General features: G+C 45.5%; 2 protein-coding genes across 3 annotated transcripts in view; one reads left to right on the forward strand and one right to left on the reverse strand.

The window, feature by feature from the left end:
- The window catches only part of Supt16h (SPT16 homolog, facilitates chromatin remodeling subunit), a 34,953-nt gene extending 33,234 nt beyond the window's left edge, over positions 1-1,719 (forward strand). Inside the window, exon 26 of the mRNA XM_041638934.1 lies at positions 405-1,719. Coding sequence (XP_041494868.1) covers positions 405-550 — 146 coding nt within the window. The 3' untranslated portion in view covers positions 551-1,719. The remainder of the gene's footprint in view (positions 1-404) is intronic.
- Positions 1,720-1,984: 265 nt separating this feature from the next.
- The window catches only part of Rpgrip1 (RPGR interacting protein 1), a 54,688-nt gene continuing 30,529 nt past the window's right edge, over positions 1,985-26,143 (reverse strand). The window contains exons 14-24 of one of the 2 annotated variants that reach the window (XM_041638932.1): positions 24,458-24,910; positions 24,049-24,200; positions 22,713-23,055; positions 18,415-18,596; positions 17,977-18,180; positions 17,269-17,407; positions 12,195-12,295; positions 6,122-6,314; positions 4,846-4,930; positions 2,719-2,849; positions 1,985-2,097 (exon numbers count right to left, since the gene is read on the reverse strand). In XM_041638932.1, the coding sequence (XP_041494866.1) occupies positions 1,985-2,097; positions 2,719-2,849; positions 4,846-4,930; positions 6,122-6,314; positions 12,195-12,295; positions 17,269-17,407; positions 17,977-18,180; positions 18,415-18,596; positions 22,713-23,055; positions 24,049-24,200; positions 24,458-24,910 (2,096 nt within the window). Of the gene's footprint in view, positions 2,098-2,718; positions 2,850-4,845; positions 4,931-6,121; positions 6,315-12,194; positions 12,299-17,268; positions 17,408-17,976; positions 18,181-18,414; positions 18,597-22,712; positions 23,056-24,048; positions 24,201-24,457; positions 24,911-26,143 lie in introns of both variants that reach the window. The other variant, XM_041638933.1, reaches the window with a different exon arrangement.

Genomic DNA, 26,143 nt, shown 5'->3' on the forward strand with positions numbered 1-26,143 from the left:
GCGTGCTTCCCCAAACATGGGCACACAGAATACACATGCATACATATGAGAACAGGTGGAACTTGGCCAGAGGAGAGGTGGGCTTGACTCCATCTCTGTAATCTTCTCACTGCGCATAGCAGTGTGACTCCCCAGTCAGAGAGTTATGGTTAAGAGTATTATCTAGTTGGTGCTGGTACACAAGTTATTAAAAGTTAAAATGAATGTGTTAGCAGTGTGGTAAGTGCTTTGGGCAGGTAGCCTTTGAATTCTCCTTGTAAATAAGCTCAGTCTCTGAAAGATTAAGCACTTGTCTGGATCCTGTGCTGACTGGATGGAGAGTCACACTGGGGTGACAGGCTGGCTCGTGCTATCCATTGATAGTATGTGTCTTAAGCTAATGAATCATTCTGCCTTCTGCTTAGCGGATCGTGAAAGCCGTTATGAGGAGGAAGAAGAACAGAGTCGAAGTATGAGCCGGAAGAGGAAGGCATCTGTACATAGTTCAGGCCGTGGCTTAAACCGTGGTTCCAGACACAGCTCTGCACCCCCCAAGAAGAAGAGAAAGTAATATGAACCTTGGTCCTCTGCTCCATTCTCTCTGCAGACAACTCCTAACAATCCGACATGACATAGAAACTGTTTCTCCTTTTGGTTTCGTTGAAGTTTTGCCGTTTGTGTTTATGGGTTTAGGGGCCATTTGTGTGGACCAAGCTACTCGGGGAATTCCAGGCCCACCAGGACATGTGCCAGTGGCCCCGTTCAGATGGCTGGCGAGGGAGGCGGTGTTGAAGGGCAGGAGGCTCCTCCCACCCTTGATACCGTTTGTTTTCTTCTGACAACCTATCTTTGGTGTTTCAAAGCTGAATTACCAAGACAGCGGTATAAGCTGACCATTAACTATTTCTACTATGGTTCTTTTTCTTTGCATTTTTATTTTTTCATGGCTTTTTGAGACAGTCTTGTTATGTAGCTGTGGCTGACCTTGAAGTCACTGTAAACCAGGCTGGCCTCAAACTTGTAATCCTCTTGCTCTGCCTCCCACGTGCTGGGATTGCAGGCCTGAGCCGCCGTCCTTAGCTGAAGCATGGTTCTGGCCCTGCAGGTTCAGTTCTCCTCTTGTCCCTTTTAAGTTCCAGATCTGAAGTTCTCAAGAAAGGTTCTTGGGCTTTGCTAATGATGTGATATACACAGCTGAGCTAACGGCAGAGCGGGTTGATGGCTGGCCTTAAGTTTTCCTGGGTTCTTGCTTCACACGTATTTTGAGGCATTTCTGCTGCCTTAGAAGACATGAGTACTGGCACTCCATGGCTGGGTTATCTCCTTCCAGTGCTGGAAGGCACAGTTACCACTGTCTTCTGCCACAGCTAAGGAAGAATGGTCATGCCTCGGCCTGCAGGTGAGGGAGTCAACACAGTCATGTTTTGGCATAAAGTATCTTGACAAGAAGAGAACAGGAAGGAGGCCACAGCACAAGGCTGGACTCTGCTGCTCCTGCCTTTCCTTTCTCCGCAGCGTCTTATGTTGGTCACTTGTGATGATCAGCTTTGAAGCACTGGGGGACTTTATCTTGCCGTCCTCCCTGCAGGTTCTCTGCGTCCGCCTGTCCCACTTGGCCTCCTCTTCTGTGACTCTTAAGAGAAGGGGCTTCTCAGATTTTATGTTTGTTTGTTTTCTCTCCTTAGCAGTAGGACTTGATATTTTGAATTTTGGAAGAACTAAAAGATAAATAAACCGGGATTTTTTTTTTGTTTTGTTTTTTGTAAATTTGTCTTTTATGGCAATTTCTTTGCAGTTTCTGAAATCAAGTTTTGCATACTAGAATGTTAAGATGTTAAAACAAAATGCCTTTATCCAACTAGTACTATAAAAGTTCACTGGTGGTTGTGATGAGCCTTACCATTAGTTTGAGAAACAGACAGCAGATAGCACAGGAGACCAGATTTGTGGCATAGCATGTGACTTTATAGGAGATTCCCTCAAATCTTAGAGTGGAGTAGTTCTTTCATGAAAACAAATCTTCAGTCATTTCCTTGTAAATGCTATGGAGGGCAGCAGCTGCACGAAGGGAAACCTTCAGCCTTCCGATTTGGATGGCCTGGTCTCCAGGGCTCACAACTGTGGAGAAGGATAGAGACGTAAGGCAGCGACCGTGTTCCGTTTACACTCTTTTGTTTGAGACAAGGTCTCACTCTAGCCCTGGCTGACTCATAACTCACTGTACAGACCAGGCTGACCTCAAATTTAGAGACCGTGCCCTTGCCTCCTGAGTGCTGCTGGGATTAAAGGTCTATACCGTCACACCCGTTCAGTTATACATTTTCACATATACCTGCCGTTTGTCACATGCAGTGGTGCCTCCTTTCATAAGAAAGTGAAGCCAGAATAGAGAAGAAAGGGTTTTTAGGACCGGACAGATGACTCAGTGGGTGAAGATCCCCAGAACCTACAGAGTGGAAGGCAAGAAACTGAGCCCTACAGATCGTCCCCTGACGTTCACACATGTGTACACTTGTATAATAAATGTTGGGTTTTTGTTTGTTTTTTTTAAAGACCAGCTTTTTTCTCCACTTCTGGGGATTGAGTCCAAACAAGCATAGACATGGTCCAGAATTAAATACATACAGCTGTTAAGGAAGGACTTCACAGCAGCTAATGTCAGCAGGTTAGCAGAGTTACACGAGTAGGTTATTTCCTCTGAATAAATGGAACTAAGAAGTATAAAATTTTACTACTCACTCTTTAGTTCTTGCTCTAGGATATCGCTTCCAGATTGAAGTACCTGCCACAGTTCAAGGTACGCATAGCCTACATCTTGACATTCATTCTTTTCTTCATCCAGAGGGTCACTTACCACTGTAAACTTTAAACTGAAAGTAAATAAAAAGGAGCACGGTTATGAACACATGTAATTGCACTGCGGAGGTAGAGGCGGTTGGATCTCTGAGGTCAAGGGCAGCCAGGGCAACAAAGTGAACCCCTCACCCCCAAAAGTAATCATGGAGTTTGGAGAGGCGGCTAAGGGAATAAGAATACTGGCTAGTCTCCCCGAGGACACAGGTTTGACTACCACCCACCTGGTGGCTCATATCATTTATCACTACTGTGGCAGGCTCTGTGGGCATGCCACGTGGTACAGACATGGCAGGCAAACACCCATACAAGTCGGAAAGTAATCACAAATGTAGTGTTTTCCCTGAATCTGAATCCCACCCCTTCCTCCCTCCATTGCCTAAGGAGCCAAGAGTCAGGAATCAGTTTCGGGAAGGGTTAGGCACCTGTGGAAATGAGGACACCATGTGTATCCTGGGGATTGAACTCAAGCCATTAGATTTGGAAGCTGTCTCAGCCTTTTTGAGACAATCTCAAAAAGCTACATTAGCTCAGTCTGGCCTGCAACTCGCTACATAGCTGAGATTGGCCTCCTGCTTCCACTTCCTAAATGCTATGACTGCAGTATGTGCCAACCCTCCTGACTCCTTAACCTTTGAAAAGCAAAGTGTTGTTAGTTCTGAAAGACCACATCCCCTAGCTGGAGCAGAGCGGCATGGACCCCTATAGTGAACCTCAGCTCTGTGAAAGAGTCCCTGCCCTGTGTCTACAGAAAGCCAGCTTGAGACAAGACCAACTACTGTGGAAAGTCTGTCACTCTTGAAAGGGCAATGGAGCAACACTGCAAAGACCACAGATTCAAAGCCAGCTCTGACAAAGAGGTGCAAACATCAAAGGCAAAGTCAGCTGAAGTCACACGGAGCAGAAGGAAAACAATGAAGGAAGGAGTGGACAGAAAGACAAAACACCCATGCACATGAGTATAAGTTTTATAAAATTTTGTTTTTGTGAACCTTATGCATAGTGCCTGCAAGAAGCCAGAAGAGGGTTTTAGATGCCCTGAATGAAATTACAGATAGTTGCCGGGCGGTGGTGGCGCACGCCTTTAATCCCAGCACTCGGGAGGCAGAGGCAGGCGGATCTCTGTGAGTTCGAGACCAGCCTGGTCTACAAGACCTAGTTCCAGGACAGGCTCCAAAACCACAGGGAAACCCTGTCTCGAAAAAACAAAAAAAAAAAAAAAAAAAAGAAATTACAGATAGTTGTGAACTGTCGTGGGAGTACTAGGGGCCAAACCTGGGTCCTCTGAAAGGGCAACCAGTGTTGCTGCTGAGCCATCACTCCACCTCACACATACAATTTTTATTTTTTAAGAACTTTATTTAACTTTATTTTATGGACATTGGTATAATGATGTCAGATTCTCTGGAACTGGAGTTACAGACAGCTACGAGCTGCCATGTTGGTGCTGGGAATTGAACCCAGGTCCTCTGGAAGAGCAGTCAGTGCTCTTAACCACTGAGCCATCTCGACAGCCCCCACATACAATTTTTGAAGTATTTTAAAATATAAGTATAAACCAGGTGGTAGTAGTGTTTCATGCCTTGAATCCCAGCACTTGAGATAGAGGCAGGTGGATCTGTGAGTTTGAGGCCAGCAAGTTACCTTAAAAAATCCAAATGATCTGTCTGCCCAGTGTAGGACACTATCGAGATTCATAATGTTGCAGTTACCCACATACAAGTCCCTTCCACCAGTGAAATATGAACTGAATCTACACTGAACGGGCAGTCAGATACAAGAAGTTGACTCGAGTAGATGGGAGAGTCATCAAGAAGAAATTAAGTCTGCACTGCCAGTGTGAAGTGGCTCACCGTCCCTCTTCCGGATCTTGTCTAAACTCAGACTGTAAATGCTCTCTGAATGTCTGCACTGCCAGTGTGAAGTGGCTCACCGTCCCTCTTCCGGATCTTGTCTAAACTCAGACTGTAAATGTTCTCTGAATGTCTGCACTGCCAGTGTGAAGTAGCTCACCGTCCCTCTTCCGGATCTTGAGCATGCAGCATGGCAAACAGAAACTGCCTTCTGCCCTGTTGCTCCACTGGATCCAGGTCTATCACTGTATGAAAGGTAAAAGAAAAAGAACACAGGGATGAGGCTGTAGCCCAGTGGTACAGTGTTTCCCTCGTGTGCAAGGGGTCCTGCAGGTTGGCTCTGTGTCGAAGATGTCATTGCAGATAGCTAGACTTGAGCTGGCTGTGTCATAGGGGTGCACTTGGGAGGCAGAGGCTGGCCAATCTGAGTTTGAGGCCAGCCTAGTCTAAAGCGAGTTCCAGGACAGCCAGGGCTGTTACATAGAGAAATACTGACTTGAAAAACCAAAAAGAAAATAGCTAAAATTGGAGCTGAAGAGATGACACAGGTGAAGAGCATTGAGAGTCCAGGTTCAGCTCCCAGCGCCCACTGGTGGCTAACTACTATCTGTAACTGTCCTTCCAAGGGAATCTTCTGACCTCTGCAGGTCCTGCATGCATGTGATGAGCAGACATACATGTGGGAAGAATACCCAGACGTGAAATAAAAAAATCTAAATAAAAATTTAAAAGAAAGTAGCTAAAATCATCTCTGTGTGCATACTATCTATGGCTGCCTGCCTCGTGTATAGATTTATATACAAATAGCTGGGCGGTGGTAGCGGACACCTTTAATCCCAGCACTCGGGAGGCAGAGGCAGGCGGATCTCTGTGAGTTCGAGACCAGCCTGGTCTACAAGAGCTAGTTCCAGGACAGGCTCCAAAACCACAGAGAAACCCTGTCTCGAAAAACCAAGAAAAAAAAAACCCACATGGTAGTGTGTGCCTTTAATTCCGCACTCTGCAGAGGCAGGCAGAAAATGTAAAAGGAGGGTTAACTGAAACAAGTGAAGGTACTTAGCACTGCAAGAGTTAATATATATTCTAGAATAACAAATAATAATTGAAATAAAAATTATGACCCAATTGTGTGGGAATGAAGGACATGGATGTAGAGTTGTCTAGCTTAAAATTTTTATCTGAGCTAGGAATATCTACAACTACTATATCCTAGAATTTCAGTGGAAATATTTAGATATATGAGTAATTCTTTAAAATAGCCAAAAAAAAAAAAATTGAGCCATTGCAGAGAGTTCAGTCATGGGGTAGAGGCAGGAAGAGCCATGTGCATATACTACTTTGGTCAATATGTTGACTAGGGAAATGGTTGGATTCACCTGCATCCCAACAAATGTCTGGTTGCCTCCTGTGCCCACTCACCCTTCAGGAGAGCTCACCCTTGTTAAAGTGGAAGTGGATTTCCTCTCCTGCCCTAGGTTTCCTCAGGGACACCGGAGTCTCTGTCTCTGAGAGCGGCAGATCATAGAACTTGTACTCCACGTACACCTGCTGTATGTTCTCATCAGACATGACTTCAGCCTCTGGGCAGAAGGCCAGGGAGACAATCTCAATGCACATCTTCTCTGAATCCTGAAATGGAAATATTGATTTCCTAAAGGTTAACAGAAAGCTCTAGAAACTCGTCATAGCACACTACAAGAAGCCATTTACTGACAATTCACAGGCTAAATGGCTACCAGCAGACAACTAGATGAAACTGCCACAGAGTCTATCTCCTGCTAAGTCTATCTCCTGGCTATGTCCACAGACACGGAATGAAAAAGCTAGGAGTGGTCGTTTACTGGGGAAGCCGAGGCAGGGAGATCCCGAGTCCAAGACCATCTGGGGCTATGTAATAAGATCCTATCTTGGACACACACGCTAGGCTGGACATGGTGGCACACAGCTTTAATCCCAGCACTCAAGAGGGAGAGACAGATGGATCTCTAGATTGAGGCCAGCCTGATCGACAGCAAGTTCCAGGACAGCCAGGGCTACACAGAGAAACCCTGTCTGAAAAAATAAATGAGACACACACACACCAAGGATAAAGAAAAGTCTCTGAAAGGATGGATGTTTCACTTCCTCAGTGCCACCCACATCGGCATTTCCCTGTGAGGTACAGCAGCCTCAGTCACTATCGCAAAGAGCCCAATTAGACTGACATGCGCCAAAGAGGAGGCCGCCGGGCCCCACACAGCATCTGGTCTGCTTCAGCTCCCTTTCAAAGTCACTGCCACACCAGCCTCTTTTCACGGAGGTGTCAGAAGATTGACGTTCGTCTAGTTTCCAAAGGTATACAAGCGAGCATGAGCCCCTCGTGCAGAGTGGCAGCCAGTTAGCATCAAGCCATGGTACCCAAGCACCAGCCTCTACCCTGCCTATTTCCAGAAACAAGAGGAGCTTCTGAGTCTTGAGAGGAGTGCAGCGGGCACAACCCCCCAGTGAGTCTGCGTTGCAGTCAAATGGACTCTTCTTCAAATGGCTTGTTTTCTTCTCAGGAACCCACACAAGGAAACCACTGACTTCTCTTTCTCTGTTTCTAACTACCACTCTTCAAAATGGAAGAATAAGATAAGATAGATTTGAGGGGTGGCGAGGAGGCTCTGAGGTCCGGAGGACTGTTTCAATTCCCAGCCGCTACATGTCCCATAGCCATCTGACTCTAGGCTCCAGGGGATCTGACTCCCACTTCAAGCCTCCAGTGGCACCAGACGTACATGTGGTACACAGACATACGTGCACACAAAACACCTTCACACATGAAATAAAAATAAATCTTAAAAAAAGGACAAAGCAATAAAAATAAAATGCATTAGAGAAGGACACACAGACTAGAACACAGTTGTTATTAAGATCAGCCGTAGCCGGGCGGTGGTGGCGCACGCCTTTAATCCCAGCACTCGGGAGGCAGAGGCAGGCGGATCTCTGTGAGTTCGAGGCCAGCCTCGTCTACAACCGCTAGTTCCAGGACAGGAACCAAAAGCTACGGAGCATATGTGCATACTAGAAGCATATCGGGAAACCAGGCCTGAGGATTTATCAGAAATGCCAGCCTGAGCCCTGCCCATCCTCTGACATCTAACAATCTGATGTGTATGTCGGGGGACTGACAGGAGAAGAATTCCCAGCAGACCCCAGGGCTTTCACTTAGCTCAGGTCCTGCTATGTGAGGAGGCGACCAATCCGCTTAAATTGCTGCCAGCCAGTCAGGTTCACCATCTCTGCCTGTCCTTCGCCTCCCCTGCAGCTCAGCTCAACAGTGCAGCCACAGCACTTGTGCAGAGGACCCAGCAGGTTTGTCATCTTACAGCCACCAGTTTCTCCGCTCTGATACTTCTTGAATTTTGTTGTGGTCTCTTAACCCTTTAGAGTCTTTTTTAAGATTTGTTTATTTATTTGCTGCAAGCCAGCAAAAGGCACCAGATCTCATTATGGTTGGTTGGGAGTCACCATGTGGTTGCTGGGAATTGAACTCAGGACCTCTGGAAGAGCAACCAGTGCTCTTAACTGCAGAGCCATCTCTCCAGCCTCACCCCTTTACAGTTTTTAAAGTAATACATAATGTATGGTTTGAGAGTTAGTATCAATAATCAACTTATTGATCAACAATAAAAGAACTTATGCTCTCCCCACAGGGCTATCAAGGAAAGCAAGGTTATCTGGTAAGTTGCTTCTACTGAAACAACTTAATGAATTTGTTATTCAATGAATTCAGAGCTGGGCGGTAGTGGCGCACACCACCAAGTACCAGCACTTGGGAGGCAGAGGTGGGTGGATCTCAGCGAGTTCAAGGCCAGCTTGGTCAACAAAGCAAATTGCAGGACAGTCAGGGCAACACAGAAAAACCCCGTCTTGGAAAAACAAAACAAAACAACAACAAGGCCCCTGGTCGGGACTCTTCTGAGAAGCCTGCACCTTATTCTTTCCTTCAGTGCCTTTCTCTCTACTTCAGTAAACTTCATCAGCTTGATATTCTTTTCTGTGCTGAAGCCACTGATAACTGATTTTGCCTACATAAGGTCTGTGGCATAGCTCCTCAGGCTGCTGCTGCAATAAGGGTTAGACATTAATTATTGAAGGCAATATTCTCCTTACTGTGCAGTCTGGCACTTCTTGTATTTCATAAGCCTGTGTTCTTAACAACAATAAAAAAAAAGAGGAAGGTACTAGCTGCCAAGCCTGGCAACCTGAGTTCAATCCCTGGGATGCACATGGTAGAGAAGGACCCCCCAACTCCTGCAGATTATACGCTAAACTGAGTTCAATCCCTGGGACGCACATGGTAGAGAAGGACCCCCCAACTCCTGCAGATTATACGCTAAACTGAGTTCAATCCCTGGGACGCACATGGTAAAGAAGGACCCCCCAACTCCTGCAGGTTGTACTCTAACTTCCACATACATATAGTGGCACACACTCATGTGCACACCATGAATAAATGCAACTTAAATTTTTATTTAGTATCTATCCAGTCTTGTACTCTCAAATCACTTATTTGACCTTCTTACCTTTAGCACAAAGATCATCAGCTCCTTTTAGCCCAGGCTGGCCTTGAACTGCTTTTGTAGGTGTCTAGGAGTGGGATAACCTTGAACTTCTGATCCTTCTGCCTCCATCTTTCAAGTGCTAGGATCACAGGCATGAAGTACCACCAGGACTTCCTGCATCTGCCTAAGGAGTCTATCAACTAAGGTACACCTCCTGTCCCTTCCTTTCTCTTTGCAGTCTACCACCTCTTTTCTATGGCCCTCCTCCTTCCTTCCCCTTTCCCATCTAGCTTGGAAAGCGGTGGACTTTTGTTTTGGTTTGGTTTTTTGAGGTTTGTTGTTGTTGTTGTTTGAAACAGCGTTTATCTTTAGAGCCTGTCCTGGAAGGAACTTGCTCCGTGGATCAGGCTGGTCTCAACTCACAAAGACCTGCCTGTCTCTGCCTCCTGAGTGCTGGAATTAAAGGCATGTACCACCACCGCCCGGCATGTATCAGGATTTTTGAAGCTGTACTAAATGCATCTTTGCATTAGGATATGGCTACAAGCCTATGGAGGCCAGGGAGGGAGTGTGGTGGTTTGAATGAAAATGGCTCCATGAAATCATATGCTTGACTGTTTGGTCCTCGTTTTGGGAATGTTTAGGAAGTATGGCCTTATTGGAAGAGGTGTGTCACTGGAGGTGGCTTTCGAGGTTTCAAAAATCCACACCAGAACCAATCTTGTTCTCTCTCTCTCTCTCTCTCTCTCTCTCTCTCTCTCTCTGCAACTGTGGATCAGGTGTGTGCCCTCAGTTGCTTCTCCAACACTGCGTGCCAGCCTGCTAGCCATGCTCCTCCCACCAGCAGGACATCTGTGCCCATAGACCACAAGGCTCCTCCCACCAGCAGGACATCTGTGCCCATAGACCACAAGGCTCCTCCCACCAGCAGGACATCTGTGCCCATAGACCACAAGGCTCCTCCCACCAGCAGGACATCTGTGCCCATAGACCACAAGGCTCCTCCCACCAGCAGGACATCTGTGCCCATAGACCACAAGGCTCCTCCCACCAGCAGGACATCTGTGCCCATAGACCACAGGCTCCTCCCGCCAGCAGGACATCTGTGCCCATAGACCACAAGGCTCCTCCCACCAGCAGGACATCTGTGCCCATAGACCACAAGGCTCCTCCCACCAGCAGGACATCTGTGCCCATAGACCACAAGGCTCCTCCCACCAGCAGGACATCTGTGCCCATAGACCACAAGGCTCCTCCCACCAGCAGGACATCTGTGCCCATAGACCACAAGGCGAGCTCAAGGCTGGATCTGACATGCTCAGCTCAGCACTGTGAACCCCCCAGTCCTGGATCTGACATGCTCAGCTCAGCACTATGAACCCCCCAGTCCTGGATCTGACATGCTCAGCTCAGCACTATGAACCCCCCAGTCCTGGATCTGACATGCTCAGCTCAGCACTATGAACCCCCCAGTCTCCCTGTCTTTGCTCAGACTGGCCAACCCCAAGTTAAGGAGAGAGATCAAGAAAACGCCCACACACAGGCCACTCTGATGGAGAAAATTATTCTGTTGAGGCTGCCTTGTTGCAGGTGATTCTATTTCATATCAAGTTGACAAAACTTAACCAGTACAGGGACCAATGCAAGTGTGGATAGCTCATGCCTGAAATCCCAGAACTCAGGAGGGTTAGGCCAAGTTCCTACAAAAAAGTCTGAAGCGAGCCTGGGCTTCAGCGTGAGCTCCTGTCTCAAACAAAACAAGAGGACCGAGCCTGACACATGAATCATTGTGCGTGCCCAGAGCCCGCTGCTAAGATGAGCATCCCATCATCACTTGTAAGAAGAATGAGCAGCTGAGGTGATGTGAGAGGATGAACATCCAATATGTGTGTGGCACACAGCACAGAAGCTCAGTCAGCAATTCCCAGCAGAATTCTGTCTAAATTAAAGGTCATGTGTCCCTCCAATCGAATACTGATGATCAATTTAAAGGAAGGAATGAACTGGACATGGTGGTCCATAACATAATCCCAGCACTCGGGAGGCAGAGCAGGAGGATCTGTGAGTTCCCAGGCCAGCCTTGGCTAGATAGTGAGACCATTGTGAAGAGACACCGTGTCCAAGTCAACTCTTATATATACATAATTTATTTATTTGTATCTTATGTGCTTTGGTGTTTTGCCCACATGTATATCTGTGTAAGAGTGTCAAATCCCCTGGAACAGGAGTTGCAGACAGTTGTGAGCTACCATGTGGGTATTGGGAATTGAACCCAGTTCTTCTGGAAGAGTGGCCAGTGCTGTTAACCACTGAGCCATCTCGCCAACCCCACCAAGGCAACTCTTTTTTTAAAAAAAATATTTATTTATTGCGTATACCGTATTCTGCCTCCATGCATGTTTGCAGGTCAGAAGAGGGCACTAGATCTCATTACAGATGGTTGTGAGCCACCATGTGGTTGCTGGGAATTGAACTCAGGACCATTTACGCAAGTAGGTGGTGCTCTTAACCACTGAGCCATCTCTCCAGCCCACCAAGGCAACTCTTACAAGAAGAGGCTTGCTTACAGTTTCCAAGGCTTAGTCCATTAGAATTACGGCAGAGAGTGTGCAGCACATAGGTGTGGTGCTGGAGAAGCAGCTGAGTAATACATCCTGATCCCTGAGGAGGGAGAGGGAGGGGGGTAGGAGGAGGAGGAGTCAAAAACTGCAGAAACTGAAACATTTTTCTGAACCCTCCACAAAGAATCCCTTCCTTTCTTACAGTCTCCGTCTCTTCCATGAAGTCTGAAAAATGACCTCAGCCTGAGCTGGGTGTGAACAAGTTCCAGACAGGAAAGAGAAACATTGCACTCGGCTGGCATTTGCACCAAAATCAGAGAAGCCTGCATCACTGCAGTAGACGTCACCGCATGCAGCCACTCAGCGCTCCGTTACTCATGACTGTCCTCTAACAGGTAATGGTCACCCCAGGTACTTACGGCTTTGGGACACGACTGAGACTGGGGGGTCACTATGATGTCATCACTATCGAGAGTCTGGGCTTCACTCGCTTCAGAAGCTTGTCTCGAGGATTCTTGATCTGCTAGAGGAGAGGCTGAATTGCAGAACACATTCAAAACACTTCCTCCACTCCACGCAAAGAGTCAGTGCCCACACCAGCTCCCCTGTTTCATCACATTAACTTCAGCATCAAACTCTGCACTTCAAAGATTCAGAAGTCTGTTGTCACAGGGTGCATTGCAGGGGGGAGGAGAGAGAAAAGGATGAACAGAGAAAAGGAGAGAAGAGGAGAATGGAGGAGAGTGGGAGAGGGAGGAGGGAGGAAAAGGGAAAGGATGGGGTGGAGAGGGAACCAGGTTCCAGCACCAGCAAGCAGATTAGACCCAGAATAGAAGGGGTTATGGAATCTCCCTCTGTGACTAAGGAAAGCCACCGAGGCCAGGGATGTGGCAAGAGTTTCCTAGCATCGAGGCTCAGAGGGGCTATTGTGTGAAGTTGTGAAGCTGAAGTCTGGACTGTCTTTGAGACCCCAAGATGTTGGAGATGCCAGAGCAATGGGGTGCCTGCTGAGGGGAGCTGCTAACAGGGACTGCAAACATCCCAAGAGAGAGAAGTGTGTTTTAGTCAGCAAAGTTGAAAGGATTTGGAGCTCTGAAGATTGCTTCGATATCAGACATGGATGGAGATGCAGAGGTGGGAGTTTGCCCAGCTGGTTTTTGGTCTTGCTTTGGTCCAGTATTTCCTCACAATGCTCCCTTCCCTGCGTTTTGAAATGGTGATGTATGTCCTGTGTCATATTCGTTGCAAGTATGTGATCTGCTTTTTGATTTGCAGTTAAGAGATTGCATGATTCTCAGAAAAGACTTTGAACTTTAGACTTTTAAATAAGTTTGAGACTGTGATAAACTATGGGGACTTTTGAAGTTGGACTGAATGCATTTTTGCATTATGATATGGCTATCAACTTTGGGGGGGTGGGAACCAGAGAGTGGAAGTGTAGCTCTGTTGGAGTAGATGTAGTCTTCTTTGTTGAAGGAAGTGTGTCACTGTGGGGTCAGGCTTTGAGGTCTCTCTTGCTCAAGCCACAGTCAGTGTAGAACACTGTTCACTTCTTGTTGCCTGGAGCTCAAGATGCAGAAGTCTCAGTTCCTTTCACAGCACCATGTCTGCCTGCACACCACCCACCATGATGATACTAGATGAGCTAACCTCTGAAACTGTAAGCCAGCCCCCCAATTAAATGTTTTTCCTTATAAGAAAAAAAAAAGTATGGAGTCGAGAGATGGTTTAGTTACAGGCACTGGCTCCTCTTCCAGAAAACCTGGCAGGACAGCTGACAGTCACCTGTAACTCCAACTCTAGGGGACTATAACACCCTCTTCTGATTACTGTGGGTACCATGTATCATGTGGTACATAGACAAACATACAAACAAAACATAAAATAAAATTTTAAAAATTAAAAATTTGTAGAAAAATAAGAAAGTATGCAGGCAGGCTAGTAGCCTCTCTGGAAGCTTGAAGAAAATGACCACACTAAGGAAAAGCAAGCACTGTGACGTGTGTGTTCGTGTGGAGTGCAGCACCTCCCACACCTGACTGCCCTTCTGCTGAGGTAGACCTTTGTGACAGAGACACAGGCACAGTGGCTCATGACTGTAATCCCAGCCCCTGGGATGGGAAAGCAGGAAAATCAGGAGTTTGGGGTTTTATCCTCAGCTACATAGTAAGTTCAAGGCCAGTGTGGGCCACGTGGGGCTTGCTCTTTTACAAAAATTACACATGATGTTTAATGTTAAATGTCAATAGACAGGACCTTGAATCACCTGAGAGACGGACATTTGGTCTTGTCTATGGGGGATTATCCTGACTGACGTAACTCCCCTAGTGTTTTGGGTTTTTTTTTTTTTTGGTTTTTTGAGCAAGGGTCTCTCCCTCTGTAACCCTGGCTGACCTGATCATGTAGACCAAAATGAACTAGAACTTACAGAAAGCCATTGGTCTTTGCCTCCTTAGTATGGGTATTAACAGTGTGCACCATCATGCCCAGGCTAGGGGAAATCTTATGTCAAGTGTGGATGGTACCATTCCCTGAACTGGAAATCCCCTTTTAATTACCCCAATTACTTTTTAGAAAAGATTTAATTATTTATTGGGAGTGGGTTCTTTACTTCCATCTTGTTTTTGAGGCAGGGTCTCACACAGAGACTCCAAGTAATTCTGTCTTTGTCTCCCATCTTGCTGTCTAGGAGTACTAGAATTACAGAGATGAAGGTCTGGACTTCATTCTGGATTCTTAGGGTCAAACTAAGGGCCTCAGGTTAATGACTTTACCTAGGTCACCCAATGATTCCTGAGAATCTGTAGTTTTCGCTGCACCTGTCAAGTCTATCACCAAATATTTAATTCTTTCTTATGATACTGTGAAAAAAACTGTCTCCTGGATGTCTTCTTTGGATAGTTCATTGTTAATGTGTGAAAATATGGTTGATATTTGGTCAATCAGTCATTTGCTGAACTAGGCTATCTCTCCAGCGACCCCTTTTGTAGATTTTTTTAATGATTTCTTACAAACATGATTTTTCAACTGCAAATAAAGAGAAGCCTATTTGCTTTCCAGGCTGTGTAATTTTTACGGTTTTTCCTCCCCTTGTTTCACTGGTTAGAATCTGCATTGTTTTTTTATATTTATTTATTATGGATACAATATTCTGTCTGCGTGTATGCCTGCTGGCCAGAAGAGAACACCAGATCTCATTACAGATGGTTGTGAGCCACCATGTGGTTGCTGGGAACTGAACTCAGGACCTTTGGAAGAGCAGGCAGTGCTCTTAACCTCTGAACCATCTCTCCAGCCCCTAGAATCTGCATTATGCCAGGCATGGTTGTACGTGGGTTTAATATCTGTATACGGGGGCAGAGACAAACAGATCTCTTAGTTGAACACCAGCCTTGTCTGTAGATGAATGTAGTATGTTCCAGGACAGCCAGAACAGAAAGAGCCATAGAAATGGACACCCTGTTTTCATCTTCAGGGTTACCTCAGAGGAGGGTGCTCGCTATGGGTTTTATTTATTATACTTTAGTCATTCAAAGCAATTTCCTTCTATTCCTAGGTTTCTGAGAATTTTTATCAAGAACGGAAGGTGTATTTTGTAAAATTGCTTTTCCTCAAAATAATGAAATGGTCTCAAAGCTCAAATTAGACTTTAATGCTATGGCATATGAAGTTAATTGCCTATGTGGAATTTTTCTGAGACAGGGTCTCGCTGTGTATTCCTGGCTGGCCTGGTATACTCTATGTAGCTCAAGTTGGTCTCATATTCATAATGGTCCCACCAACCTCTGCCTCCGGAGTGCTGGGATTAAAGGCTTAGGCCACCAAACCTGAATAATTTCCTATTTTGAAACTAATCTGGTGCTTATGGAACTATTTTTACTTGGTCATGGTGTATAATCTGTTTTTTAAAATATTAAGGAGCCAGAGAGAGGGCTCAGCACTTAAGACCATATGTTGCTCTTGCGGAGGACCCAGGTTTAATTCCCAAACCCTATCTATATGTCTGCATACCACGTGAATGCCTGGTGTGCGCAGAGGCCAGAAAGCAGTGTTCAAGTCTCTGGAACTGAGATTCCAGATGGCTGTGAGTGGTGAGAATCAAACCAAGGTCCTCCGGAGGACCTTGGCTGCCAGGGTTCTCAACCAACCATGAGACATCTCTCCAGCCCAGCTGCACTCTATGTTAGAGGAATCTCACGCCCACAAATGAACCTCTAAACCCCTCTTATTTCTTTGTAGACCTTAGTTACCAAGCGCTAGGGAAACTTAACACATTACAAACACTAGGAAACTACGCTAGCTTGCTTACGCGTATAGAAAAGTAGCTTCCTTTGAGAATTCAAGCCTGCGTTGGACTAATTTCTCACACTTTTAATGTAAGAAAGACTTAGGAACTTAATTTTCCATTAACTGTTTATCACTATGTGGTGGTTTGAATAAGAATGGTCCCAAAAGGCTCATAGGTTTGGATGCTTGGTCCCCAGTTACCGGTGATGCTCTTTGGGAAAGATTAAGAGGTGTGTGTTGGGAGCTACAGTCCCTCAGACCCTGAATTTTCTATGACCTTTTGCTGGCTGGATGTAAATAACTTGTTTTTCTATGCTTGTAGCTGCTCTGAGCATGAAACCCTCAAGAGTTCCTGATAACAAGGGAGTGGTTTCTGGTGAGCTTGCAGTAGAAAATCCTGAGGGCTAGGGCGTGGCCACCAGTCCAGGAGAGCACTATACAAGCTGCCCTGGACCACAATAAAATTGGCATTCTTGCTCCAAGAGTGACCTGTGTTCTTTACTCCCCAGACCGTTGCCCGACGGCAGTTCCAGGTGGTGCGGATGACACAGGTGTGGACTTGGTGTGTCACTGGGGACAACTTTGAAGTTTCAAAAGACTCAGGCCATTCCTAGTGTTTTCTCTTCCTCATGACTGTATCTCAAGCTCTGAGCTATCAGCTTTCTTGGTACCATGCCCACCTGCCTGATAAGATGCTCCCTGCTATAATGGTCATGGACTTACCCACTGAAACTGTAAGTCCCAAAGAAACTGTTTTATAAAATTGCCTAGGTCAGTCAGGCATGGAGCCTCCCTGTACTCCAGAGACAGAATCAGGAAGAGTTAGTTCTGTGAGTTCAAGGCCAGCCTGGTCTACAAAGTGAGTTCCAGGACAGCCAGGGCTACACAGAGAAACCCTGTCTCAAACAAACAAACAAACAAACAAAAATAAAAAACAAATTTAAAAGTTGCCCAGGTCACGGTGTCTTATCACACACAGCAACAGGAAAGTAACTAAGATAATTGGCTTTAGAAAATAATTCAGGAGCTGGAGGGTTGGCCCTGTGGTTAAGAACACTCAGTCTTCTGGAGGACCTGCGCTCGGGTCCCAGCACCCAGACTCCACATTTCTGGACTCAGTAGCCACCAGCAGGCACATATGACACATAATAGAAAGTAATAAACATAAATACTATAAAAAGAAAATAATTCAGTGAAAGACAATACCATTTACAGGAGGTGAGGGGGTCTCCTGTCTTGGAGCTGAATGAGATGGCGGCATTTTCTCTTCCTTGTCCTGAATTTTAAAGCCATCATCTTCAGACTTCTTGAGCCCTGAGAACTTCTGTTCGGTGAAGTGTATCTGCTTGAGAGCGAGGACAGCAATACTACATGAGTGGCATACGAGGACAGCAATACTACATGAGTGGCATACGAGGACAGCAATACTACATGAGTGGCATAGACTTGACATTTCCTTCCTTTTTGTTGTTTTGTTGCTGTCGCTTTGGTTTGGTTTGATATTTGGGTTTTTTGAGACAGGGTTTCTCTGTGTAACACACCTGGCTGTCCTGGAACATTGTAGACCAGGCTGGCCTCGAACTCATAAAGGTTCACCTGCCTCTGCCTCTCAAGTGCTGGGATTAAAGGTGTGCGTCACCATCACCCAGATTACACTTCTTTCTTAATACTAGCCTTTTTTGACTTTAAAAATTCCGTCCGGGCCGAGAATCCCTGTCTCAAAAAACCAAAAAAAAAAAAAAAAAATCGTCCATTTTAAAGAAATGCCTTGCGTACATAGGATTAGGATTCTAAGCCTCGGTTACAGTGTGCATGGCATTATCGTGCTGGGTTAAATCGCGATGATCTGCCTTCACCCCTCCTCCCCTCTGATGGCGGCACGGGTTCTGCTCTCTGGCCTCTCTGAGGTCTTACCTGCAGTGTATTCCCGTCCAGGATGTTACAGCTCAGATATTCCATTCGGTTCTTGCCTTGGGCGCCCGTTCTTTTGCTGTGCTTTCTTCTTGAGTAGCATGCAATCTGGTGTTCTTTTGCCTTCCTTTCTGCTGTGGGAGGAGATTTTCTCTTTGCTTGATGTTGGCCAGCCTCGATAGGTGTCTCTATAGATGTCGTCTGGTTCTGAACAGACAAATCAGAGACAGAGCCTTAAACGATGGCAGCTCCAAGTCTGTCTTTCTCTCTGCTCTTGCTCCTCAGGTCCTGTCCATCAGAAGCTTCTAGATTACATCTGATTACACACAGAGCTCGTGAAAGGAATTTCCTTTACTCCAGCCCTAAGCCTCTTCTCTCCAATTGGCTATATCGCGTGCGTAGAGAGATCCACTGTCCAGGGAGTTCTAGAGAGCTAGTTACCTGAGGAAGAGAAGGGGCCGGGTCTTCTGTGATGGAGGCCTTCAAGTCATCTTTGTTGTCCTTATCCTCCATCTCAGCTTCTGGTTTCTGGACCTCTGGGGGCAGGTACTGAGACATCCAGTCTAGCTGCACTTGGATGGATCCGCTGGACTTCTCTGAAGGATCCGTGAGATTGAACTCACCTTAGAGACACAGAGAAACTGGTCACACCTGGTCTTATGAGAAAGGCTAGTGTTTATGAGCATCATACCTACTTCTTCCCATTTAAAAATTCATTGCGATTGTTAGTAATGTATGAACATACATTCAAACTTGTAACATAAACGAAGTTAACATAATATGACATGTAGTGAGAGTGTCATAGGAAAGACAGGCATTTCCCAGTTTCAGAAGAAATGATCAAAAGGTGCTTGGGCAGGAATGCAGCTTACCTGTCACCTGTCGTTCAGCTGGTGACCGTGACAGAATCACCTTCACTGTCACTAGTAAGTACTGTGGCCACCCCCAGAAAACTACCACCTGTGCAAGTGGAACCAAGAATACAAGCAAAGTGGCTTTTTCCTGAGTGGCAGGTTTCTGCCTGTTCCGAAGCCCTGCTTGGTAGGTGGCTCGCCTCTCCTCTTAGGCAGAAGTGTCTTTTAAAGAACTATGATGCCAGCCAGAGAGAGGCCTCGTGTACTCCCAAGGGCACTCAGACTATACAGACTAGTTAGTGAAAATCTGGAAATCACTGCTTCAACCCTCTCCAGACAGAAACCAGACCCACAACCCCGAGTAAGCAAGGAAGGAAGGCAGAAAAGAGCTCAGCTCCAGACCCCTGAAGCTGCCTGTTGTCTGCCACAGCCATCTCTGATGCTCTGAAAGCCGTGTGAGTGCTGGGCAGCACGGGAGAGTTTGTTGTTGTTGTGTTTGGTTTGGTTTTTGTGAGACAAGGTCTTGCTATATTGTTGAGCACTGAAGACACTCCACTTGGAGCTTGTTTTCTTCTTGGCAAAACTGGTCTTTGGGCAAAGAATTGCCTAGCCTTTCTGGGACATGAATTCATATAAGACCTTAAAGAAAGCTTAAGAAAAGAAAAAAAAAAAAAGAGGGCATCTAGACCAACAAAAATGGGGGTCAAGCACAGCTTCTTGGTAACAGCATTGTCTCTGGTGGGCTCTGTTTGTGGCAGCGAGCAGAGGCGTGGCTCCTTTAAGAGAGTCTTTCTGACTCAGCATTGGCAGCAAAAGGGGTGTGGCTTCTTTGAGAGACAGCTTCCAGGTTTATGCCAGCAGCACTAACAGCTTTGGATCTTTCGGGAGGTTGAACACTTGAATGGGCAGTGTGCTGCAAGTTACTTGGTGGTCTCCGAGAGTTGGGGTGATAAACATGGCTTCCAGAGCTGGCAGGAAATGGACCTCCGCCATGTTGGAAAGCCAAGCAGGGTGGAACCAATAGGCAAAGCAGCCGCTCTGCCTGCAACAGTTTACAACGGTGATTGAAAAAGGATTACAGATGTGCAAGAAAGACAGATTCAGACAAAAATACACCTCTGAAGGGTCATAGTGTGTCTAAAAATGTACTTGGCTTAAGAAAAAAGAAAATTGGAATTGGTATAAGCAGTTATAGAAAGAAATAGTTTTAAAATATAAAGAGACAATAGCCAGACGGTGGTTGTGCATGCCTTTAATCCTAGCACTTGGGAGGCAGAGGCAGGCGGAGTTCAAGGCCAGCCTGGTCTGCAAGAGCTAGTTCCAGAACAGGCTCCAAGGCTACAGAGAAACCACGTGTCAAAAAAACAAAAAACAAACAAACAAAAAACCAAAAAACCAAAAACCAAATAAACCAAAAAAGATGGAATACACACAGAGTCTGGATGATGTATATTATTGTGTTTGCCTGGATGATGTATATTATTGTGTTTGTCTGGATGATGTATATTATTGGGTTTGTTTGGATGATATATATTATTGTGTTTGTCTGGATGATCTTTATTATTGTGTTTTCTTTGAATTTTTTAACTGCAGAGAGACATTTGATTCTGGGGCTGCTAAGTTAAACCAACATAATTTTGACTTCAAAATTTGAGTCTAAGGATATGTTGTTTTGGAAAAGAGGCTCTGCTTTTGTTTCCACAGAAGATGAGAACCTATGGATTTCTTCCAGGTTAATGTGGTTTGATGGAACAAGATCCCCCCCAAAAAGGTCTCCATGAACCCTAAAAATAACTTCACTCAACAAACAGCAGGAAACAGTTTGGAGAAAACTATACCCAAATTCCCAAAATGATTGTTTATAAATGTTTGTTTTCATTTAAAGGGTGATATGATATAGAAATGAATATTTTGTATTGGTATGGATTTGGGTTTATTTTTTTTTTTTTTAAATATGTATTTATTTATTTATTTGTTATGTATACAATATTCTGTCTGTGTGTATGCCTGCTGGCCAGAAGAGGGCACCAGACCCCATTACAGGTGGTTGTGAGCCACCATGTGGTTGCTGGGAATTGAACTCAGGACCTTTGGAAGAGCAGGCAATGCTCTTAACCACTGAGCCATCTCTCCAGCCCCTGGATTTGGGTTTATTGATACAAGTTTAAGGTCAATTTTGTCATATATATTTTTTTACTCTTGTCTAAAGTATTATGTTTATACAGCTCATTTTAAAATATACTGTATAATTAAAAATTGCAGATTAATAGGTAGTCATTTATAATAGTCAAACCTGTAGTCAGTCATGTTAGTTAGGTTTTCTAGATATACAGAGAGATATTTCAGATACATAATCTTCAGCACTTCAAAAACCTACAGAATATGGCATTTAAAATGTTTTAAGGACTTAAACTTTTCTTGACAATGAGCTATATCTGCTCCTGGCAGCACCAATTTACTTTTGAGATGATGGGCATTGAAAAAACTCCTTATGGAGTTTATTGCCATTGTGACAAGATTAGCCATTTGGGCAAGAAGCTGCTCTTGCCTGGACTGCTTGATGGTATTCTGTCTGAAGCAGACATGCAGGACCCACAGAAATGACTGCTGGACTTGCCTAAAGGTGAAACAACCTTTCAAATGTTCTGCTTCATGGAAAAGTCTGTCAGATACTACAGGCCTGTAGGCTGAAGATGAATGCCCCAACATTACAGAAGAACGTTGGGTGATTGTCCAGGCAGCAAGATGTCTCTGTCAATTCTAGAATTTTGGAAGTTGCTTACAATGCATTTCCTGTTTACTTAGGTAATATTATATCTTTCTGGGGTCTTTGAAGAACTGAAGACAGTTACAATTTTCCTTAGTTATGATAAAAGATAGATATGAAACTTTAGACTCACAAAGAAATACTCCAACTATAATTCTTTCTTGATAACTGTTTTGTTATATGCAATTTTACATGTTAAAGCTAAAACCTTCCTTTTTATTTAGACAGAAAAGGGGAGATGATGTAGGATTTCCTTCCTTCTGTATGCTGTGAATATGTTTTACTACCATTGGTTAATAAAGAAGGTGCTTTGGCCTATGGCAGGGCAGAATAGTCAGGCAGGAAATTTGAACAGAGATACAGATAGAAAGTAGGAGAAGTCAGGGAGACGCCATGTAGCTACTGAAGGAGACAGTCACCAGAACCTTCCCGATAGGCCACAGCCTCATGGTGATACAGAGATTAATAGAAGTGGATTAATTTAAGATGTGAGAGTTATTTAAAGAGAAGCTTGAGCTAATAAGCCAAGCAAGCAGTGTTGTAATATAGTTTCTGTGTGGTTATTTGGGTCTGGGCAGTGGGGAACTAATGAGCAGTCTCTGTCTACACAAGAGAGCCCCAGATGGCCTGGAACACACTATGTAGCCAAGTGCTGGGGTTAACGGCACGAGACACTTTAAATAAGGTTTTCAGAGGCCGTGGGCTGACTGAGCAGCTGGAGGAAGCTAAAGAGCAAGGCAGTTGTAAATCTTTCATTCTGTTGCTCTTGATAATGCCCAGAATCATCTCAGATCTTAAGAGAGACTGTTCTGGGCCAACACGACTCGGCAGGAAAAGGCGCTTGCCACACAAGTCTAAGAACCTGAGTTCAGTCTCCAGAACTCACGTAAAGATGGAAGGAAGGAAAGAAAGAACTGACCCTGCAAAGTTGTCCCCTGGCCTCCAAGTACAATGGCTCACGCATAGACTCACATCATGTACACACACACACACACATAATCAAGATAATTATTTTTTTAAATGGAAGAGCGACCACGACTATTCTAAGCCAGCGAGCAAAGAAAGTTGAGTGAGGATGGGGGGACACGGGAGAGAGCGCTGAGAGGGGGGACGCCCACCTCTGATGGGTTTGTTTTGTGCAAGAGGCAGCAAGGGCACGTGAGCCCTGCCAAGATAGGAGCCGGGTTCTGAGTCTTCGTCATCGAAAACGTATATAGACAGGGCCTCCCGTCTCAGATACTGGTCCAGGTCAGAGGTCACACGCACTGGGAACAGAGCCTGGTCTATAAAGTGTGGACTGTCACTGGCTGGGATGACGGCGGTGTCATGGTCAGGAAAGGTGAAGAAGCGATACATGACATATGGGCTGGGCTGAGTTCCCAGCCATCGGCTCCGGAGACCGCAGCATCTGGTGATTTCAATCCGCAGTTCGTTCTGAAGTGTCCAAGTCTCGGATCTGGACTGGAAAGATGTTGATCTTGGACTCAGGGCAGCCTGAGCCACCGCCATAGGCAAGAACAGTGACCTAGAAACCTATTCTGCCAGGTGGTGAGGAAGCCTGATGACCATGGTCTGCCTGGCCCTGGCTGGCTCTGGTAGCTGAGGTGTAGATCATTCTAAAGTTAACCCTACTGCACGATAGAGAGATTGGAGCAAGCTTTGATCCCAGTTCCAACACAGTAGGAGAAGAAAAACGACTCCCACGTGTAGTCCTCTGACAGCTACATGCACACCATGGCATGTTGTTCATTCATTTGAACTGAATGTTAGATTTTATTCCATAGAAAGTTAATGAAGCTATAGCAGCGGGAATATCTGAACTAAAGCTTAGAGAGGACAAAAATGATGACCAAGGTGGGAGGAACTCAGCAGGTATTCCCTGTGGAACAGTGCTACACTAGGGTGAGGCTGTGATTAGAGTGAAAAGAATATCTGAAAGTTAATGGTCCCCAAATTCCCAGCTCTAGTGAAGACTGATTTACAGGACAGGAAGGTCACCAACTCGCTAAAATGAAGGAGGAGGATACTGCCAGTCCAGACACCTAGAAACAGGCTGACAAGTGGGACTGACCTTGAAGTCAGTGTGGAGTAGGAGCTCTGGGTGTTAAGACTGAATCTGAGTTTTGCTACTGGGGAATTGTGAAAACCTGCCCAACTCCAGTCTCTGAAGGCATAGCCCTCCAAGATCACTTTCATTTCGGTGCCAGTCACCAAATGTAATAAAAATTACAACTCCATAAAGAGAATGATAGGGAAAAGCTGACTTGTTCACCACAAAGAAAATTATCTAACCATGGGCAGGAATTCATTTCTACTCACGTTTCACCATGAGAAGACCGACTTTGATACAGCAGCTTCCACATTCACAAGCACTCACAGGGAACAGGAAAGCAAGGCCTCTCTAGGGCTGCCTGGCTGATGACCTAAGATGCATAAGTACAACTTTTTTCTCACCTCATCCTTCCAGGCCTTCCAAGCTCCAAGCGCATTGACTGACAGGTAGGCCTGGGCTTTCTTCTGCTTATTGCAGGCCTGGAGGCTGGATTTTAGCGGCAAGCGCAGCCTCATCCAGTACTCTAACACCCCCAAGTCTTCTCCACCAGCTCCTGAATGGTGAAAGTGTGAAAGGCATGGAAGACAGAGTGTAGTGAAAGTCAAGGGTAGAGCAAAAGCCAGGCTGGTGAGGGCGTGACATCACAGCACTTGAGAGGCTGAAGCAGGAGGATTGTCATGAGTCCAGGGCCAGCCTGGGGGCAGAGGATGGGAAAGGGAAAATACCAGAAAGCAGCTCCAGGCTTTGGCAATTTCTTTGCTCTCCCAAAGCCTCTAGTCCTAAGAACTACAAGAAGCCAAAAGCACTTACCAGTAAGTGTGGCCAAGCCATGGACTTTCTCCACAGTCTCTAGCACCTTGTCAAATGAAATCCATCCAGTTGCAAGGATATGATGCTCACTAGCCACGGCCTGATGGAGATCAAGCCGGACTGAAGTCTCTTGAAGGTAGTGCAAGAAAAGGGAATCGATCTGCACTACAAACTGGGAGGTGAAATCATAGAGAGGCTGTGGCCCAACAGAGAATGGGGTGCAATGGGTTTCAAAATCGTAGAAGGAATAAGTGCAGAACGTGGTAGGCTGGGTATCTGCAGCCTGCATGAGGGCACCGGGTGTCAGGAAGGCCTGGTGGATGTGCAGTTCAAAAAGGTTCTCGTTTCGATGCAGCAGAGCAATGTCCACTTCATCCTCACCTCTGTGGGCTGGCAATGACTCCGGACACAATGACGGTTGCCGAGTGCCATAAGCAATGTCTCTGAGCTGCTCTACAGGGGGAAAGAACACTGCCTATGCATTAAAAGGTAGAGAGCTCATCCTTGGGATGGAGGATAAGTGGAAGGAAAATAAACCGTGGAAGGCCAAGCTGAGATTATTTCAAGAAACCACATGATTCAAAAAGAAAAGCAACACAATGACAAGCAGAAGTTTTGAATTCTCAAGGCCTCATAGGAGAGTGCAAGTGAGAGGCAGGGAAGGGAGCACTACAATCAGGAGATACAAGGTATCACACTAATGACATTGACAATCAGGAGATACAAGGTATCACACTAATGACATTGACAATCCGGAGATACAAGGTATCACACTAATGACATTGACAATCCGGAGATACAAGGTATCACACTAATGACATTGACAATCCGGAGATACAAGGTATCACACTAATGACATTGACAATCAGGAGATACAAGGTATCACACTAATGACATTGACAATCAGGAGATACAAGGTATCACACTAATGACATTGACAATCAGGAGATACAAGGTATCACACTAATGACATTGACAATCAGGAGATACAAGGTATCACACTAATGACATTGACAATCAGGAGATACAAGGTATCACACTAATGACATTGACTCCCATCAAGGGCCTGTGGATTCATAGGTTACTCTGGAAACAAACTGTTTCCAAAAGACTGTGCCGCTAGCCTTGGAAAGGATAAGATGTGGCAGTGTTCATCCCTTCATCCCTGGCCACCTGGAAAGGCTGTCTGGAGCCAGCTCCGTTATGAGCTTGTTCTCTGTCCAGACATTGATTTCATTACAAGAGATCAAGAAATCACCTTAAAACAAAGGGTAATGAGTTAAAATGTAAGAAAGAAAACTTACAGGAAAGAGGTTGAAAATACTGCCAAAGGGATATGAGACCTGGAGACTGGCAGAATCTGCACATCGTTCTCAAGGCCAACAATGGGAACATCTGAATCCTTACAGTGTGTTGATGGTGAACACCTTACTTTAAAAGTTAAATCTAGCTGGGCGATGGAGACAAACACACTTTAGAGGCAGAGGCAGGCAGATCTCTGAGTTCAAGGTCAGCCTGATCTATAAAGTGAGTTCCAGGACAGCCAGGGCTATACAGAAAAACCCTGTCTCAGGGTGGGAGGAGAAGACAAAGAAGAAAGAGTTAAATCAGAAGAATAAAAATTTCTGAGTATATCAGAATGTTTATCTATTGTTCATTTGTTTGTTGGCCTGGAGAGATGGTTCC

This window comes from Microtus oregoni, unplaced genomic scaffold (assembly GCF_018167655.1).
Source record: "Microtus oregoni isolate MIOR12 unplaced genomic scaffold, Mior012 000056F_ref0000123, whole genome shotgun sequence".
Lineage (NCBI taxonomy): Eukaryota > Metazoa > Chordata > Mammalia > Rodentia > Cricetidae > Microtus > Microtus oregoni.